Source organism: Mytilus galloprovincialis, chromosome 11 (assembly GCF_965363235.1).
Source record: "Mytilus galloprovincialis chromosome 11, xbMytGall1.hap1.1, whole genome shotgun sequence".
NCBI lineage: Eukaryota > Metazoa > Mollusca > Bivalvia > Mytilida > Mytilidae > Mytilus > Mytilus galloprovincialis.
The window spans coordinates 13,845,153-13,864,984 of NC_134848.1; the positions used below are offsets into that span (position 1 = coordinate 13,845,153).

Below are 19,832 nucleotides of genomic sequence, written 5' to 3' on the forward strand. Positions count from 1 at the left end.
CTATTTCATTTTCGTTGTTTGTCAACGAACAGCTGCTTTTAATATTTCAGTTTTGATATGGGAATGTTTGCGGTTCACCTCTGCCTTCTCAAGGGAAGTTTCTTGTTCAATCTTCGCCTATTCAAGGAAACATTCTTGTTTAATCTCCGTCTTTCTACAACGGGCCTGATCCTCTATATTCTGTTAGAGGATACATGTTATTACACATCCATTTACAGACTAAATATTCTGTGTATACAAATATGTATGCGCTCATCTGCAAGTTTTTTTTTGTCACAAAGACGGAGCATCAGGAACCCATTTACTCATGATACAAGTATTGCATACATGCAAAAGTATTTTATGGACAATAGGAATCAAACACAGTAGCTTCTAGGACAACATGAAGATTCTAAATTGTTCAATATATAGTTACTGTCTTAAAAATGGCAAGGAATGGCATTAAATTCCCAAAGGATTGTTTTTAACTTTTAGTAGTGCAAATTGCATTGCCCTATTTAGGCGTTTTAAAGTTTAAAACTAGAGCTGATCATGTAATGTAAAAATTGATTTGCGATAATCGTTTTGGTGTCGGATAAACTTGTTTAAAAAAAATTGTTGATAAAATGTTTGTTTGTTGTACATTAAGCGCTATTCAATTTTAAGCACTTAAAACATATAAAGTCAGCGGAAGCCTATAGAAATTTGAAATAAAACAGACGGTATATAGAATGGTACAAATTATTTGATTGATGCTTGCTAGTTCAAAACGTTTATTTAATATGTATTCAGGACGAGGTTTTGTAATGGAGTGACAGATGAATATCTTCGAAGAATAGTAGTTAGTAAAACAAAAATCAAACTGGCTTATTATGAAATTTTTTTTTCTTCAAATATGAATGTTAAAGTCTAATTTGTCACCTTCAATACCGAACTGAACAAAGAAATAACACGACGGATGCCGCATCCATATACAGTGAGGAAATGCTTACCCTTCCGGAGCACCTGGATTTACTCCCGGTTTTCAGTGGAGTATTTGTTGTTTCTTATTTATTATTTATAACTTTTGATGTAAAAGAGGGACGAAAGATACCAAAGGGACAGTTAAACAATCTAAAATAAACTGACAACGTCATGGCTAAAAATGAAAAAGAGAAACAGAAAAACCATAGTACACATGACACAACATAGAAAACTAAAGAATGAACAACACGAACCCCACCAAAAACTAGGGGTGATATCAGGTGCTCCGGAAGGGTTAGCAAATCCTGCTCCACATGTTATTGTCCTTTTTTTTAGTCTTATTTACTCCTTGGTTTTGATTGTTATTGTCTTCAGTTTCAAGTATATAGCTCTTGTAACATGTTAAATAACAAAAAAAAGAAAAATCAGATTACGTGACGCTGACTTCGTTTCAATGTATAAAATTGAGAATGGAAATGGAGAAAGTGTCAAAGAGACAACAACCCGAGCACAGAACAGACAACAGCAGAAGGTCACTAACAGGTCTTCAATGCAGCGAGAAATTCCCGCACCCGGAGGTGTCCTTCAGCTGGCCCATAAACAAATATTTTTACTAGTTGAGTGATAATGAACGCATGTACTTAATGTCACATTCATTATTATCTCAAAATCATATCTCTTTTAAGTAAAGCATTTTGAATAGCATTACTTATGTAACCCTATCAATCTTTGTTATCGTCGTTTTTAGGGTTGTTAACAAAATATACAAGCAAGTATATTTAGAAATGTGCAGTCAATCTCTAAATTGTTCGTTTGTTTAGCATCCAAACGCACTCAACGGGTATGCATATCTGTTTTAATTTTCTTACTGGCTGAAACAAATAGGAATATTTTTTTTGTACATAACTTTAAACAGTCCATAACTCTGTAAAAAATTCTTTTGGCAAATCAAAAGAGATCACTCATAGACAAACAAAAGAATAATTGAAAACTCAAATAGAATAAGGAAAAGGTAAACTCTTATTTGACGTTCCACTTGGTATATTGCAACTTAAACGAGTGTTGACATTTTTGTTCTTCTGACGTTGTCTCATTTGAACTAAAAATAGAAGTTTTGTAGCCGCTACATGTATTGCAAATGCATAATTACCGATCGATTTTTTTTCACTTTGTAAATCACAAGCCTCATCATAAAAAAAATATCATAAAATAACATGCAATTTAATGCTATCCAGATTGTATTTTGTTCAAAATTGACATAGAATAGACTACAGGTTAACAAAAGAAGATTGATAGAAAAATTCAAATTTTATTGATTAAAATTACGTAACAATGTACATGATGTAGGAACTAAGGGAACATGTTTAACCTGATAACGACAAAAACAACAACAAACTGTTAGAAATATGATGATTCATACATTTGTCTTTTCTTATATGTTTCCATGCATATAAATAATGATTTGTATAACTTTGCAGTTATTTCTATGTTGCTAATATTGACAGGTATGTGGTTATAAATAGCACGAACCAAATCGATCAGTCTTTTTTTACATACACAATTCAGTTGGTTTATTTTTCATTGTAACCAGTATGGGGATCAAAGTACTGACGTCCATAACATTTTTCTGGTAATGTACCTTTGTAACGTCTCCATAACACACAAACACATGTTATTACATGGCATGTGTAAATTTAGTTTCGAAGTTAAAGAAACTCTGCAATAAAAGAAAACAAATATAAGAAATCTACAGAATTAATTTGTAAGATGATGCAGGATGAAAATTGTTATGTTTAAAATTTCTAATTAAAACAGAAGTGATATCTTTTTAAAACGCCTGGATGTTTTCTCTGTAGAACTTTGGAAACTGGTATCTTTTTCGCTTCCTGAACGTTGCTTCCTCAGACAGTGTACATCTCCTTGTTGACCTCTTGTTATTTTCTCACGAGTCTGAGTTCCTTCAGGCACTTCGAAACATTGTGTCAAAAACAAGAAGATAAAAGATGTCAGATATTTTAATTTCACGTTAACAAATACATGTATATTAATAATGGTTTTTGTTTCATTAAAAGTCCAAACTTTTTAAATTTAGTTCCATTAATATATCCTTAGAACTAGAACTTAAAAACCTTCAACCTCGAAATGTACATAACAAGTCATCGCATAACTAAAATCTACGACAAACACGACGATTTAAGTGTGAATTATTCACTTTTCTCTATCTTAGAAGCAATATATCAACTTCAACTGCAAATGGCTTATACATTTTCCAACTCGTTCTAGAGCATACAGTTGCTACTCTCACTTTACAAAACATCAGAACTGTTGAGCAGAACTTTGATCAACTAATTTCATGTCAAAGGCATTTGAGTCGGTTTTTTTCTAAAAGCGTTCATTGGAAGATACAAAACCCTTGTGAAAAATATATGTCGTACCAATTTCACAAGTAACACATGACGTTCTTGAAGTAAAAACTCTAGTTACTAATGCTGTTTATCATCTTAAATATGTTAAAAGGTTCTTTCTATTTATTTTTGTATATTTTCAACCCTTAATGTTTAGTCAATATTTGGTAATATTGTTTTGATTGAATTCATATATTCTGCAATTGTGTTATTTTATATGTGGATTTATATGGTCCATCCCACAAAGACGAGCTTGTATAAGGTAAAATTATTGTTGCAAGTAATCTATTATTGGGATTTACCGGCGTTGTAATGGCACGGGAAAAACAACAAGTGCCACATGTTGAGTAGGATCTGCTTACCCATCTGGAGCACCAGAGATCACCCGGCTAGCTTTTAGAGGGGCTTGTGTTGCTAAGTTTTAAGTTGCCAATGCTATCTTTTGTGTACTATTATTTGTCTACTTTACTGTTTTCTTCTTTGCTATAGTGTTGTCGGTTGTTTTTTTTTTTTCCATTGAAATTCATTAATTCAAACCGAACAAATTGTTGTTTTTTTCTGAAACAGAAAGGTGTGCACACTTACATTAAACTAGTAATAAGATATATTTTACTGACCTTTAAAATTCCATATATGATGAAGGTTTGTTATTTTGTCCTCATACAGTTCTTTTCCAAAATGCAAAAGAGCCTATAAATATAAAAAAAATAATAAACAGTCCCAGAAGCAAGAAACATATGAGGTAAGATTCCATATCATTTGTTTTTTTTAAATTTGCATACAATAATGTTCCTTATTATATATATTGATTTATGAATGTTTTGACATACTAACCAAAACGACAATTAATTGAAAAATAATATTTGTTGCACAAGCTCACAATAGTAATTACTGCTCTAGCAGATATCTGAGATTCAAAGGTTTTATTTTGTAAATTTGGCTGTTTCAAAAACTCAGCCTTTGGGAGATATTTATTATATTAGCTATTTTGGTTTGCATACTTACTGGTTCCAATATAGGATATATATGCGCAATCTAATAAGAGACACAACTCCGGTATAAATACACATTGATAACTGCATAATTGACCTAAACTTAAAGGAGGGTAGTACGTAGGTTATGTATAAGTTTAAACTCATGTTAGTATGTATATATGTTGAAATATGCAAAGCCCTATGCTTTGATTTTTGAGGGAAAAAATATGCATATGAACTTTCTACTCCAACTTTCTACAAAACTTCATTGCTTTAGTGACAAAAATTAAGTGTAACAGAATTACTATTGAAAATCGCATTGTCTTTACTCACAGGAGTGAAACTAAAAAATCAAAACTTATATAGATTGTGTATCTTGTTAATCACACGTTGATAAGTACAATGATATTTTATCGTCATTATATTTTTACGTAAATGTACAAATGTATACAGATACACATAATGTAAAGCATGTTTATTTCTAGTACCTTTTCTATGCATGTCAAGATTTCTTGGAACCTTGTTTCATTCAAAACTCCACTACTGTGTTGAACAATTTCTCTTCTGATATTATCGATAACGTCTAAGTGGTCAGTGTAATCTGTTTTCCCTTCCTCTTCAGTTTTTCTTTTCAAAATGTATATCATCAGTTCAAAATCCAAAGGCTTTGATTCTTTCTCTAAAGAAAATAAACAAATAAGTGGGTATGATACTGATAATCTTTAATATGTTCTTAAAGCAATAATTGTTTTTATAAAATATAAAAAAAAAAACATTTTATCAATTTCATGAATCCTAATTTTATTTATTGAATCACCTTAATGGAAAGCCCAAACTCAAATATATGAAAGTCAAGGACATGTTTGTATGTACAAACGTTAGGTGATATAAGGGATCAGAGGGGAGGAGCAGACTTATTAAAAAAAATAGAAGTTTCCTGATGAAGTTGGAACCTTTGTTTCGTATAATTCTTTTTTATTGATCACGTACAATTTGACGAAATATTTGTTGAGTAAATAACATAATAAGCTAAATAAACACAAGCAGTTTTCAAGGCAAAGTAATTGCACATACTTGAATAAACTATTGTTATGAGTGAAAAACACTTAGCTCACTTGTTGGTGTAAAAAGTTGTTCCCTTTGCTGCTGGGTTAGGTATATCCTTTGTCTATGTTTATCTTTATGTGAATCTTTGTGACAGTCTGCGATTTGTTGTTCGTAAATATCCATCCGAAATTTATCAAGCACATTATCAGCACATAGTCTTTTAAATTCATTTGTTAATACAGAATAAACTACTTTTGTTAGAACAAGAAAAATCTTTAAAAAGTTAGTTTCTTCATCTGTGATATCATTGAAACATCTACTGAAAAATATTATTTATTGAATCAAAACAAAACTCAGATATCTTGCAATAAAGATAAACTATTTTGTACAATATGATAAACAAAATATAGTATGATATCAATCTTTACATAAAAAATTACCAAAGGTACCAGGATTAGTACGCCAGACGCGCGTTTCGTCTACATAAGACTCATCAGTGACGCTCATATCAAAATATTTATAAAGCCAAAGAAGAACAAAGTTGAAGAGCATTGGGGATCCAAAATTCAAAAAGTTGTGCCATAAACAACACTAGACCTGCGTATTTGTATATTATTTGCTTTATCTAAGATGACTAAAGACTGAGCAAAACGAATTAAATATCAATCGGGGGTTCTCATGTTCCCTGTACGAGTAACAACTCTCACTCCACATGTGTGCATTTTTCGTGTTGTACATTGCCAGTTATAATTCAGAGATCAATCTCAATCAAGGTTGAGTAGATTAAAGAAAGGAGCACGCAATTGTGGCGACAACGGTTATCATGTTTATATTGTCGGCAACAAAATTTCGTTACATAGGAATTTTTTTAATTGTTAAGTATGTGTTGATAATATCTATATAACATAATGTTGTTGGTTGTTTTTCAAAACAGATACCTAGCAAACTATATAAATATGTATTTATTAGAGATTGAAATGGTGATACTATATCATCTCTAGTTTTCTAACTATGCATTCAACATGAATACAATACAACGTGAAAATAATCAAATAATTCTTGTTCTACATTCATCCAAACATAAATGTATCAAAGCAAATAGAGTATTTCCCATGTTATAACAGGAGATCTTAACATCGTTCAAGACCGAGAGTTAAAATCATTCCTCAGTAAAGGACCTAAATATCGTCCCCCGTCAATTATTAATTGGAATGAGTGTCGTTATATCATCCACGACTCACTCCGTACTTACTGTATGAAATGGATAAAACGGGAAAAAGCTGACAAAAAATCTTTGGACTCTTTTTTTAATTCAGTAATGAAAATAGTTGATATACGTATTCAACATTTTAAAGAACATTTTACTATTAACAATAACCACAATAAACCTATTTCTCGTATCAAACATAAACTAAAAGAACTAGCCAAGGAATTTGTTTTTGTCCCGGCCAATAAAGCTGCTAATAATATTATTATTGTTTGACGTAAATTTTACATTGAGGTTCTGAAAAAGGAAATCACCAATTCACCAACATTCCAACTGACTCCATTTTCAGAAAACGAAATCTGTAACAAACATAAACTTTTAGCCACCGCTTTACAAGCAGAGCCAAATACAATGAAAGTCCCAACTATGTATTGGCTTCCGAAGCTACACAAAACCCCTTACAAATATAGATTTATTTCGTATTCAAGCCATTGTTCAACTACTAAATTGTCTATTCTTCTTACCAGCACACTTGGTACAATTAAAAACCCGATAATAAATTGTTTAAATAAGGCCTTCGAAAATAGTCGAAAAAATTACTTTTGGAGTGTCAAGAACTCGTTGGAAGTACTTGATAAATTGCATGCTTATATTGGTGATTATGAATCTGTTCAAAGTTTTGATTTTTCTACCCTGTATACCACATTGCCTCACATTCTCATTAAGAAAAAATTCACAAACCTATTTAAATGGGCATTCAAAAAATCAGAATGTGAATATATATGTTCAAACTCTTTTAGGTCATTTTTTAGTAGCAATAAACAAAAAAAACTATGTTAATTGGACATGCTTTGATACTATATATGCCCTTGAATTTTTACTAGATAACATTTTTGTTCGCTTTGGGGATTCCGTATATCGTCAGATTATCGGAATTCCAATGGGGACTAACTGTGCACCACTTATTGCGGACCTGTTTTTGTATTGTTATGAGTTACAATTTATGACAAAAATAAGCAAAGACCCATCGAAACAACATCTGATAAACAATTTAATAATACTTTTAGATATTTGGATGATATTTTGGCTCTCAATAATGACGACTTCAGTATGCATATTAATGAAATTTATCCTGTTGAACTTACTTTAGATAAAGCTTATACTAACAATGACCACTGCCCTTTTCTCGATCTTGATATCTATATCACTAATGGAAAGCTGAATACTAAAATTTATGATAAAAGGGATGATTTTTCATTTCCTATCGTTTATTATCCGTTTTTAGATGGTGACGTTCCTTTGTCACTATCTTACGGTGTTTATATATCCCAACTTGTACGATTCGCTCGTGTATGTAACAATGTTTTAGATTTAAACGAGAGAAATTTATGTATTACTGATAAATTGTTACACCAGGGTTTTCCATATCACAAACTAGTCAAAACATTTACTAAATTTTATCATCGATATAAAGACATCATTCGTAAATATAGCTCAACATGCAGACTTCTAATACGTTCAGGTGTTTCACATCCAATTTTTTATGGAAATATTCTTTATAAAGCACAGAGGTGTCAGTATTCACCTCAGAAACTTACAAAACCTTTGAATAGACTTATTAAGAAGGGATATAATTACGATACTGTTGTCAAGTCATTAAAGATTGCATATTTTGGCGTTAATATTGAGTCACTGATAAGGTCTTTGCATCGGAACTAAACACATTTATTCTAAAAACAGTTGTTGGCATGACACGGGTTATGTTCTTCTCATATATGTTATGATGGTATGATACTAAACCCCTAACGGGAAGGATTGTGCCTGATGTTCATATGATGAAATCATAATCTTTCAGTCAGTTTAATTGAAGTCTGGAGCTGGCATGTCAGTTAACTGCTAGTAGTCTGTTTTTATTTATGTATTATTTTCATTTTGTTTATTTTCTTTGGTTACATCTTCTGACATCAGACTCGGACTTCTCTTGAACTGAATTTTAATGTGCGTATTGTTATGCGTTTACTTTTCTACATTGGTTAGAGGTATAGGGGGAGGGTTGAGATCTCACAAACATGTTTAACCCCGCCGCATTTTTGCGCCTGTCCCAAGTCAGGAGCCTCTGGCCTTTGTTAGTCTTGTATTATTTTAATTTTAGTTTCTTGTGTACAATTTGGAAATTAGTATGGCGTTCATTATCACTGGACTGGTATATATTTGTTTAGGGGCCAGCTGAAGGACGCCTCCGGGTGCGGGAATTTCTCGCTACATTGAAGACCTGTTGGTGACCCTCTGCTGTTGTTTTTTTTTTTTTGGTCGGGTTGTTGTCTCTTTGACACATTCCCCATTTCCATTCTCAATTTTATTTTTATAGATCATATTCAATCTAATATTCAGCAACAGACTGTCAAAATGTCCGCAAACCAGGTTTTTTCGAACGTGTCATGTTGTCTTAATCAAAATAAGTTGTATAAATGGTATATATAATGCAGATATTTCAATAAATACTGAAAGGCAAAATGTTTAAGTCTATATATCGATCCTGACTTTAAATTGACATCAGCATCGTATTTATCGAACGCTAGAGATGAAACTCGGCAATATATATATTGACATTCAGGTACATACTTTTAACACAATACCACTGCTTATAATTCTTATTGCACAGAAACAACGCATCAAGTCTGCCTTTCTTTATATTACAAATCAATAGACTTTTCCGTCGTCAAAATCGGTAAAACACTGAAAACTCTTTACGTTTTTGTCATACGTAAGCGTTGATATCGTGCACAACGACACGTGATGTAATAATTGTTTTTTAAAGTTCGTGTACACAACGGGATTGCTTGACTCAAAATATTTTTCTAAACACAGATGCGACACATATTTGTTACACATTTTATTATTTTTATTTCTAGTTTTTGCAGCAATGGCGGATATACATACATATCGATGATAAAAAAAAGAGCTATCTACTTACGTTCTATTAGGTAAAGAAACATCTTTAGGGATCTGTACGCTTTTGGTACAAAAACTATCTGACAATAAAAAAAGTAGAGTTGCAATGGTTACAATCATATAACCAAATGTTTTGTTATATCAAAACAACAGCATATATTAAAAGTATTTGATAAAATTATATTCACCTTCCTGGACGAGAGTATTTGACATTATGAATATATTTCAGCAATACACTATTCAGATTTGTTTCTTTTTTTTAAAAAAACAAGCAAGATAACATAAATGATATATAATTGGATAAATACCATCCCCACCGTTTGTAATAACAGTCCGGCCATAAAAAATTTAGGAAATTAAACTAATCCAAACATATAGTTCTAATAGAATATCTTTTATTTTTTGTTGTCAATTTCTTGCATGGAGATACATTTGAAATGAGTAAGATACGTAATATATGAAGGAGTGATATAGGAAAAAATAGATTTAGACTGATTTGTATATCCAATATCATGTGACGACATTAAGACATTTCTATTGACTATTCATGAAGTCACTGTTGGCTTATTAAGACGTTCTTCTTGTTTGACGAACTTAATAACATTCTAAAACGTGACAACAAGGCATTATGTCTGAACTGGTAACGACTAAATAAACTATTAGCAGATTTTTTAAATTAGCATAATGAGAGTGTTGATTAAAACAGAAACAGATTTAACATCTAGTTATAATGATATATCGGTTGTTATCATATACTTAGACTAAATAACATATAAATTTTACCGTATGATAATAGCATTAAATTGACGTAAATTCCATATTTTTCGAATTGGTGCTTAGCGGGCTGATATGAAAAGTTTATCACATGCTTCGATTGTTATCACATGCCTTTCCGTAACGTTATCACATGGCATTCCGGTAATACTCGACCAATTCCGGAAAATACACCTCAATGCTACGTTTTCAGTGAAAAACATTACAAAGTAGTGTACAAAACAATTATTTGAATACTGGAAAGTATATTGTTTAAAATAATAAAAAAATAAAAATAAAAAAAACCAAACAAATTATTTAATAAATGCATTTTTTAAGTTTTTCTGAAACATAATTTAGAAAGTTTCTTTAAAAAGTTGACTTTTCCAAACAATGATCATTAGGTATATTGTTGAATTATTTTTTTGCCGATTCGTCCATATTAAAATGTTTTTTTTTCTCTCTCTCTGAGGCATATGATAGAAAGGTTTCATATTTAATGTATCAAATTTTGGGCCCGACGGCCGTGAACTTTTTTACTCTTTAAACTTCGGGAACCACGTAAAAGGATCAATATATGAATCTGTTATTTTTCTCTACTGTTGAAGCATATGATAAAAAGATCATAACATGTCATTTTTCATATCGCATGTATTATCAGCCCTCGGTCAATATCAGCCCTCGAGCCGTGCGGCTCTTGGGCTGATATTGAACCTAGGGCTGATAATACATGCGATATGAAAAATGCCATGTAATAATCTGATAATATCTACTCTCGTTATATGAATTTTTTAATTTAATTGTAGTTGTTACATTGTATCCCTCATAAGGCTCATATCTTGAGTTGATATCAAGCGATATCCAATTTTTAATCGATATGAAACTTATGATATAATTTATAATGAAATCGAACCGAATGTAGGCAGACAATCTTTTCATAAATTCCAATATGTTTGTGCCTAATTGAGTCTCAATAAGGACATTAAGAACAATTTTCTTGTATCAATAATGGCATTTAAAAAAAGTTTCATTTATAATATAATTCGTTGTAATAATGTAGTACTGAAAATTGGACTGGAAAATAAAGTCAAATAAAAATTCAACTTCTCTTTCAAAATTTGTTCACTCCTTAATCATTTTTGTTTTCTACAGTACTACTGTTGTGTTAATTTAGATTCAAACACCTGAGCTGTTTTGCAAATTTTTATGGAAAGTTTCATACTTTATATTTTAAACTTTTACATATATTTGTGTTTTTTTAAGCATTTGATACAACGTAAGAATACGGGGTGATGATTATGGTAAATGAACTAGCATTTTACTCGGAAACATTTTACCCTCCAATATATATCATATCAGATCTGTTTGAGCATTCTGTACAATGCTATGCGCCCTCAAGGTTTGACCCTCATTAATCTAATCAGAAGTGTTTCAACATTGAAGTGAGTACTATACAAAAAGATATAAACATGTAGTAACAATGCTTTTTTTTATATTTTCATATTTTTTATCACGCCATTAATCTTGTTGTTGAAAATTTAAATAGTCATTTCGATCCATACTTAAGTTTTTTGTATATTTGAGGAACCTTTTGTCAGCTTTATAACAGAGATAATATTTTTGAATAAATAACCACCTGTTTGTGCCTAAAATGTGCCTTAAAAAGTACAATTAAAATGACTATTATACATCAGAATAGCGTCATACAAAATTATCTTTGGTAAAAGATTTCATACTAAATTGAAGTATTAAATTCCTCAACATAATATACCTTTATCAGGTAAAATAACTTGTAATGGTGGATCAGGATTAACCTGCAAAAATTGAAAGACATCAGATTTAGATAAACAGATATATATTCATTACAGGCAGTAACATAAAAACTATTAGATATAAATGTATAATAAATAATGAAATAGTTTTGATATTTCTAGTTTTAATAGAATTAATATATTCAGTATAAACATGATAAAGTTGAAAATGCATACCTTTTCAACCTTAACGTGTGTAGAAATCCATTGCTGCACATCAACTGTTTCCGTTATGGTTTCATCCATAACTTTTAACATCTCACTGCTAACTGATGTATCTTTTATAATGCTTAAAAGATCTAATAAAGCGTTTCGTAAAGGTATCTCATCAACAGTCCAATTTAGAAAGTATAAAAACGAATCTTGTTCAATTTTGTGGAGAAAACTAATAGGGCCTGCAATATGAAATAGTTTGGACAGCAAAGTTTCGTCCAGGTTAGATGATTTGATTCCTTTTATGACTGAGAACTGGCTGCAACAATCTTGCATGCAGTTCTGACAAGATGCTACACATTCTTTAAAAAAAAGTTTGTTCCATTCTATTTTAGTAATAAAGGTTTTTTCAGAAGGATCCTTGCGACACATACAACACCTATTTTTCTCCATATAATGGTATATTACATGCTTGTTTTTCATCAAAAAATTCTCAAGTTCATTCTTGTATAATAGATTTATTATATATGTCAAAATATTATGAATATTAAGAACAATTGGAACGGTTATTGATAAATTGCATGTGTCAATCTTTTTGGGAATGAATCTTTCGCTACATTGTTCTAGATTACTTGGACAGTGATGAAAATCACTATCCGATTTAATTTCATATAAGCTTTCCCACTGTTTTTCCGGAATCATTCTCGTATATGTAGAGAATTCTGTCTTGCATAAACAGCATGATTGGGTTATAAATCTTTTATGATATAATTCGTGCTTCTCCTTTTTAAGTATGGCATCCATCGATTGCGATATAAATATACAATATTCAGAAATAATGTTTTGAAGTATCATAGCAGGATATGTTTCAGACATTGAAATGAATATACGCAATTTGTTATAGTCGATATCTACAGGATTCAGTGTAAAGAGTCTGCCTAGAATAAAAATGATAGATAAATGATTTATAATAAATATAAGAAGATATAAGTGTCAATGATCACAAAACTCACTATTTGTAAAAGTAAACCATTATGTGTCAATGAACGATCTTCAACGAGGAGCCTCGGATCACACCGATGAGCAAGCTATATAACACTGTACTATCTACAGGCAACGACAACACATATTACTGATTTTCTAACCGAACCAGAAGACAAAATACAAAGGAAGTTTTAAAGCATTGAATAACAAAACATACAATGCATCAATTTTGTTTTTGCCGAATTATTCTGTTTTTTTTTACTTTTGGCTGCAATGATAATGACACAGAGGATACCATGACGGTAATACTACTAATATTTAACATATTTGAAGGAGACTTAGTCTATGGTGGGTCGTACTCGGTCGAATATAATCCAAATGATTAGTATTATTCGACATGAGATTTCAATCATCTTTGTCGTGTATCTTTGTTTTTATTTGTATGTGTTCTTAATGAATTATTGTATCAGTAGGTTTGTGACAGAAATTAACTAAACTCGTGGAAATTTTTATTGTTCTGTATGATATTAATTAAGTGAGTTAATTTTTGATTTTGCAATTTGATAAGGAAAGTTCTGATGGAAATTTTCCTTGAAGTTCGGTATTTTTTTTATACTGGTACTGTTTTTTTATTAATTTTAATTAAAACAATTTTACCTACTTTAACAATGTTTGAATATCGAAACAATGCATCTAAATGCAAAACAGCAGTAAGCATTGTATTTTAATATATTGATTTAAGATTGTTTCTCACTTTAAAGAAGCTGTTTTACATCATTAAATTGATTAATTCAATGTATTGACATCTATCTTGAAACTATATAGCATTATGAATAATATCTTCAAATTCAAACATCACTACTTGAAATGTTTACGGTGATACACAGCTTGGGTTTCTGTTTATCATACTGCACTGATTCAATATTTTCATAATTTTGATTAATTGGTCAGTCTTCCATAGGGATAAGTTTGAATATTCAACTAATCTCATCTGTCTCTGTATCACACACGTGTTCTTGAACGGAAAGATAACCAAAAGAGGAAGAATACAGACTAAGGCACTGATGATTAAAACATTTTTCAGTAGTGCTAGTTTAATTTGTTTTACATTTTTTTAAAGGTGCGAGTCAAAATATGTCTTATACGTCTGCTCAAAGAACGGAGGAAATAACTAAGAGAAGACAATCAAGAACTCTATGATGATTTAAAACATTTATGCGTGACATGGGTGCTCCGAGAAATTAGGAGCTTACTTCGAAAGGAGAAAACAGTCTTTTGATTAATTTTTTTTCCTCAAATTTATTATTTATCTACTTGTTGGGGTTGATGCGAGTTTAATAAAGTGATGCAAGTTGTTGTAATTGGTAAGAGTATTTTAGTGTTGGGAGTTAGCTGAGTGCCGAGTTGTCATAAATTCTAGACAAATTAAATACCACATCATTTCACGTAGACGGTAAGAGAGCAGCTACGGAACTTTTTTGGGGATTACATTAACCTAGATAGGCTAATTGAAGCAAGTACGATATGAAGTTGTAAAGCTCATTACATACACTTACTATTTAGTATCATGTTATACTTCAAATGATCGTATGCTCAGATAAAAACCAGCTAAAAATGTTGGTCTCTTTAAATTTCATATCGTTTTAAATACAAAAACACAAACGCGGTAAACTATACTACAGAAGATTCAAATTAAAACCAATGATGAATACTTGTTATACAATTGTAACATATAATTCATTAGATTAAAACGCGTCATTCTTCTTTAAAAGCACTTACCGATTAATTGTGTTTTCTCTGCATTGTCTATAAAGGTTTCTTTGATTGAAGACACTAACTTAAGAACAGCCTGACAAAATACATAGACAAAATATACGCCTTCATGGCAAATACATCAACACCGAAGCCTTTCGTGGTTTCATTTGTTTTCTGTGCAAACTAGTATAATCCTTAAGAGGCGTATAATATATACAGAAATGACTGAATCAAATGTTTTTGTTTGCAACTGACCTAGGTCAGGAATCTGATTTTCAGTAGAGTAGTTGTCGTTTGTTGATGTGGTTCATAAGTGTTTTTCGTTTCTTGTTTTTATATTGATTAGACTGTTTTAAATGGTTTTACACTAGTAACTTTTGCGGCCCTTGATAGCTTGCTGTTACGTGTGAGCCAAGGTTACGTGTTGAAAACCGTACTATGACTTATTATGGTTTACTTTTATAAATTGTTACTGGGATGGATGGTTGTCTCATTGGCACTCATACAACATCTTCATATATATATATGTAAAGCAAAAATCATTCCAACCATACATATTTTTGTAATGTTACTAAAGGAATCTTGAATAAATATTAATAGTATATTGATTATGATTTGAAATTTTGAAAATGAGTTCATGAAATGATTTCTTCAATCTATTTGTTGGATATCTGAGGGTGGTATACACGTTTTTAACCCTTTGATAAATATTGTACAGAGACCATTAATTATCAGCATATAAGGATGTTGAAAGGGATTATTAAAACATATTAAAAAAAACCGAACTAATGTCACTCCGTGAGCCGATCATTTCGACAATGGAAGTTTTCGCAGTGACATTCGTTGCCAACATATTAAACATTCGATATAGAATAGATATAGGAAGATGTGGTGTGTGTGCCAATGAGACAACTCTCCATTCAAATAACAATTTATAAAAGTTAACCATAATAGGTCAATATACTGCCTTCAACACGGAGCCTTGGCTCACATCGAACAACAAGCTACACTTATAATATTGTACAGAAGTAAAGGATTCAAATTAAGTGTCTCGCTAATTAGAAATCAGAGTAGTAGGGATAATACGTATACTAAACAGTTAAATAAAACATGGATTGAATAATCTTTTCTTTCTACTGTAAAAGCACAAATTTTCGTGGGGGATTTAATTTCGTTTATTTCGTGGATAAGAAGTATCCACGAAATTAAAACCCCAACGAAAATTTAACTGTAGATTTACATTATTTTATGATCTGACTAAATCTTATTGACATTATATAATTGATGAACATAAATGCAGACAATGAAATAAATAGGTTAATTGATTAGACATCGATATTCAAAGGTTTTCTTTAAGTCAGATGATAATCCTAATCCTTTGTTTGTACAGTAATTAATAATGATCAAGAACTGTCAATCAATGTCATTTAACAGTCTAATGTGTCTGTAATGCCCTCAAGTCGTAATACATTTATCACACAATCATTGTCCTTGAATAAAACATCAAAGGTGTGTAACAGCCAATTAGCGTATGCAGGTTACAACACTTGATTAGTGCTCACTGTTACTATGAAATGCAATTATTGATTTTTCCCAACGGCAAAAGTTCACATCAGTTTTATTGAGTATTGTCAATTATAAAGTGACATTTGTATAATTTTTTTCTAAACTTAAAAACCACGAAAATTAATCCCAACGAACTTACTTTTGGATACAAAACCACGAAATTTTAACCCCACGAAAATTAATGTTTAAACAGTATTTACTATTATTTAAGACACTGAATGTTCACGTTCGAAATTGCAATACCACCTATACATAAAAATGCATTGCTACTATCGACATTCCACACAAGAACACAAGACAATAACGTGTTGTTTTATATACGATAATTGAAGACATCAACACTTCTGTGTCTGTTTTCCTAAATTTATCGAAAATGGATATTGATGCCAATTCTAGTTAAAACCATTATTTGCTCAAAATTAGTCCATAACGATTTGTTATGTTTTAAACAGTCTTGCTTTATTGTAAGTATATGTTTACATTCGCTCGTTTATACTTTAGCTTGATGAACTATGAATACAGAAGTATTTATATTTTATGGCAAACAATTGTTTACAATGCTGATTGTATGTGCTTTAATGATTGTACTGAATAAGAAGTAACTACGTTAAAATACAATTATCAATAATAAGAACAAAGGATAAAAAAAATCGCTGTGGTAGGAAATTATATTTTACCTGTCCAATATCATCCCAATATTTCTTGAATTGTTCGGCTGAGAGTTTCCCATTGACACTCTGGGTTGTTTTATTTTTTATGTATTGAATTCTAGAAAGCATTGCACTTGTACGTGTGTCAGCTTGAACTGGATATAAATTGCCAACTTGAATATTTGCAATTGTACGTAAGATGAAGATCATTAATCTTATATCAAAATCCTCTGATTTAACTGTTTAAGAAAAAAAGATTGATTGATATCAATTAATACGATGTTGGCTTTAAGATGCATTTCATCACAACACAAAATTCCGGACAAACACCATTTGAATGACTGCAACATTGCTTATTATTGTTGTTAAGTTGTTCCGACCCAAGCAGAAAAACTGAGCATTGCAAATTGCTGTTTAATTAAAGTCGCTAAATCGTTACATATGGGACAGGGTCTCCGAATAGTCATCAAACTGATATGAACCTATAGTAATGCAACAGACATCTAAACATCAAAACTTTCTTAATAATTGAAAGTCTCTGGAGCATGATCGCGTCAAACTCACGTCACCAATCCGTCATACTTTACTTACCTTGAAAAATATTAACCGGACGTGGCCTTCATTTAAACGTTAACACACACTTTGGCTAAATGGGAGGGCTTCTTATAAACAATTTAGACATATTAATGTGGACAGACTTTAAATTGTTCTCTGAACTATTAGCTTTTCATATCTTTCTTCCGCAAAAAATGTTTTTGCAGGTAATTTTGTTTTTGCAACATGTCTTTTAGATATATGAAATATGTTATTGAAACCTTTTACTCTTAACCTAATTTGCCTTTTTTTAAACTTTCTAACGATACTAATGAGTCTTTTGTAGACGAAACGCGTCTGGCGCAAATTCAAGGTTCAGTCCTTGTATATATGAGGAATTTATTTATTTTTCTTTTTTATTTTGATCCTTTGTTACCAAAGAATATTCGTTGTAAGAGTTATCTCGTCAAACATGTTGTGTGCGCATCTCATTCACGACCATACAAGAAATCGATCTATTTATTTCTAAATGGCTTAATCAATCCTTGGAATGCTTTATTCAATTTATGCAGAAGCGGTACTCCGACTCCATATGAAAGTTACTTCACTTTTTATATTTGACATAAGTGATAAGTTAGAATAACTCACGAACCGTACGTTACACAGCCATATAGTATCTAAATTTGAAGACTTTGATACAGCAATAAAAAATGTGTCAAGGTCAACATGGTCAAAGGTTATTTTATAAATTGTGCTATGTTCTTCTGTGTGCATCCTATGCTATACTTTAACAGCTAGACATAAAAGAAATGATGCTGAATATTTGAGTTGTTGAGTTTTATAATCAAACAATCACTCGGAAGCGATCTAATGATATTTTTAAGGTAAACGAATATAACCTCATTCTTGTACATGATGAAGCCATAGTGTATTTTTACAGAGTTGTGTAACGCATATGACCGTAAAGATATATTAACCGAATTGACCTTTTGCCCACCGACATTAGTAATTTTCGAACTTATACCATAATTCCTATCATAACCGGTATTTTTTAAGAATAATCATAGAATAACCCTCAAATGAGACCAGAAGTCGTCTGCTATAAATCGAAAGTAACTAATTATCTCCCTTGTTCGAAAGAAAGTATGTAGAAACCATACATTTTCGTAATCACTAAAAAGTAAGCTATTTAATGAGACCTGAAATAGAAAATCCTATCCGGAAAGAGCTCCAATATTTTAGTAAAGACTATATCGAATATATATATTTGGAATAAATTGTAAGTGCGCCGATGAAGATTGAAACTGTGAGGGTTAAGATAGTTTTTTAAATGTTATTAAACATATACATATAAAATTTAACGTGAAGCTTTTAATTACAACATAATAAAGCATGATTGTTTGTAATTACAGTGGGTTTTTTTTCTTTTACATATTTGGAGCTAATTCATGATTCGTTTTTCATGAAAACTGTGTTTACAAATTGAAGTTACTTCTGAAAAATAAGTATTTATTCCACAATGTTACAAAATTGAAGTGTGCGAAAAGGATGGATTTGAAAAGTACGCCATAATGACGATTCTAATGTACATCATATATATTCATAGATATCAGGCCTTGTGTTTTGTATACCAGACCCAAAGTTGATCTACTAAAGATTACTATTAGGTTTACTTAGACATCGTAAATGTAATGCTTGACATGCAGCATATGTATTTTTGAAGACATTTGGTCACATTGATGTTTATCCCACATCTTTTATTCATGCTCGTGAATGGTTAAATATAGGACAACAACAAAGAAAGAAAACTGATATATTACATTTTCAGGCTTCGACATTACTTGTAAAAAAAACTGGTGGATGGACTATCACGCTTGTTTTATACCTGAATTTCGTCTATAAAGTAGATCCCACTGCTGATTATTGATTATCTTTTCCCTTTTTCTGTATTGTTTTTTCATTTTTGTCTTATATTTATCAAGTGTCTTTTGTAACTGATTAGGTTTAATCTCTTGGTTAAATATCATTCGGACAACTGGACATGCAACTCTGAATATAAGATGAATCATTCGTAGATAGTATATTTCATCTGTTGTAAG

General features: G+C 31.0%; 1 protein-coding gene across 1 annotated transcript; it reads right to left on the minus strand.

Annotated features, from left to right (window-relative positions):
- Window positions 1-2,237: 2,237 nt before the first annotated feature.
- LOC143051011 (uncharacterized) lies at window positions 2,238-19,832 on the minus strand. The gene is made up of 10 exons (XM_076224083.1): window positions 19,619-19,832; window positions 17,227-17,438; window positions 15,008-15,077; window positions 12,269-13,182; window positions 12,052-12,094; window positions 9,550-9,607; window positions 5,437-5,687; window positions 4,810-5,000; window positions 3,965-4,037; window positions 2,238-2,659 (listed from the first exon to the last, which is right to left on the minus strand). Exons 1-10 carry the CDS (start codon window positions 19,800-19,802, stop codon window positions 2,649-2,651), a joined length of 2,007 nt encoding a protein of 668 aa, XP_076080198.1. The 5' UTR covers window positions 19,803-19,832; the 3' UTR covers window positions 2,238-2,648.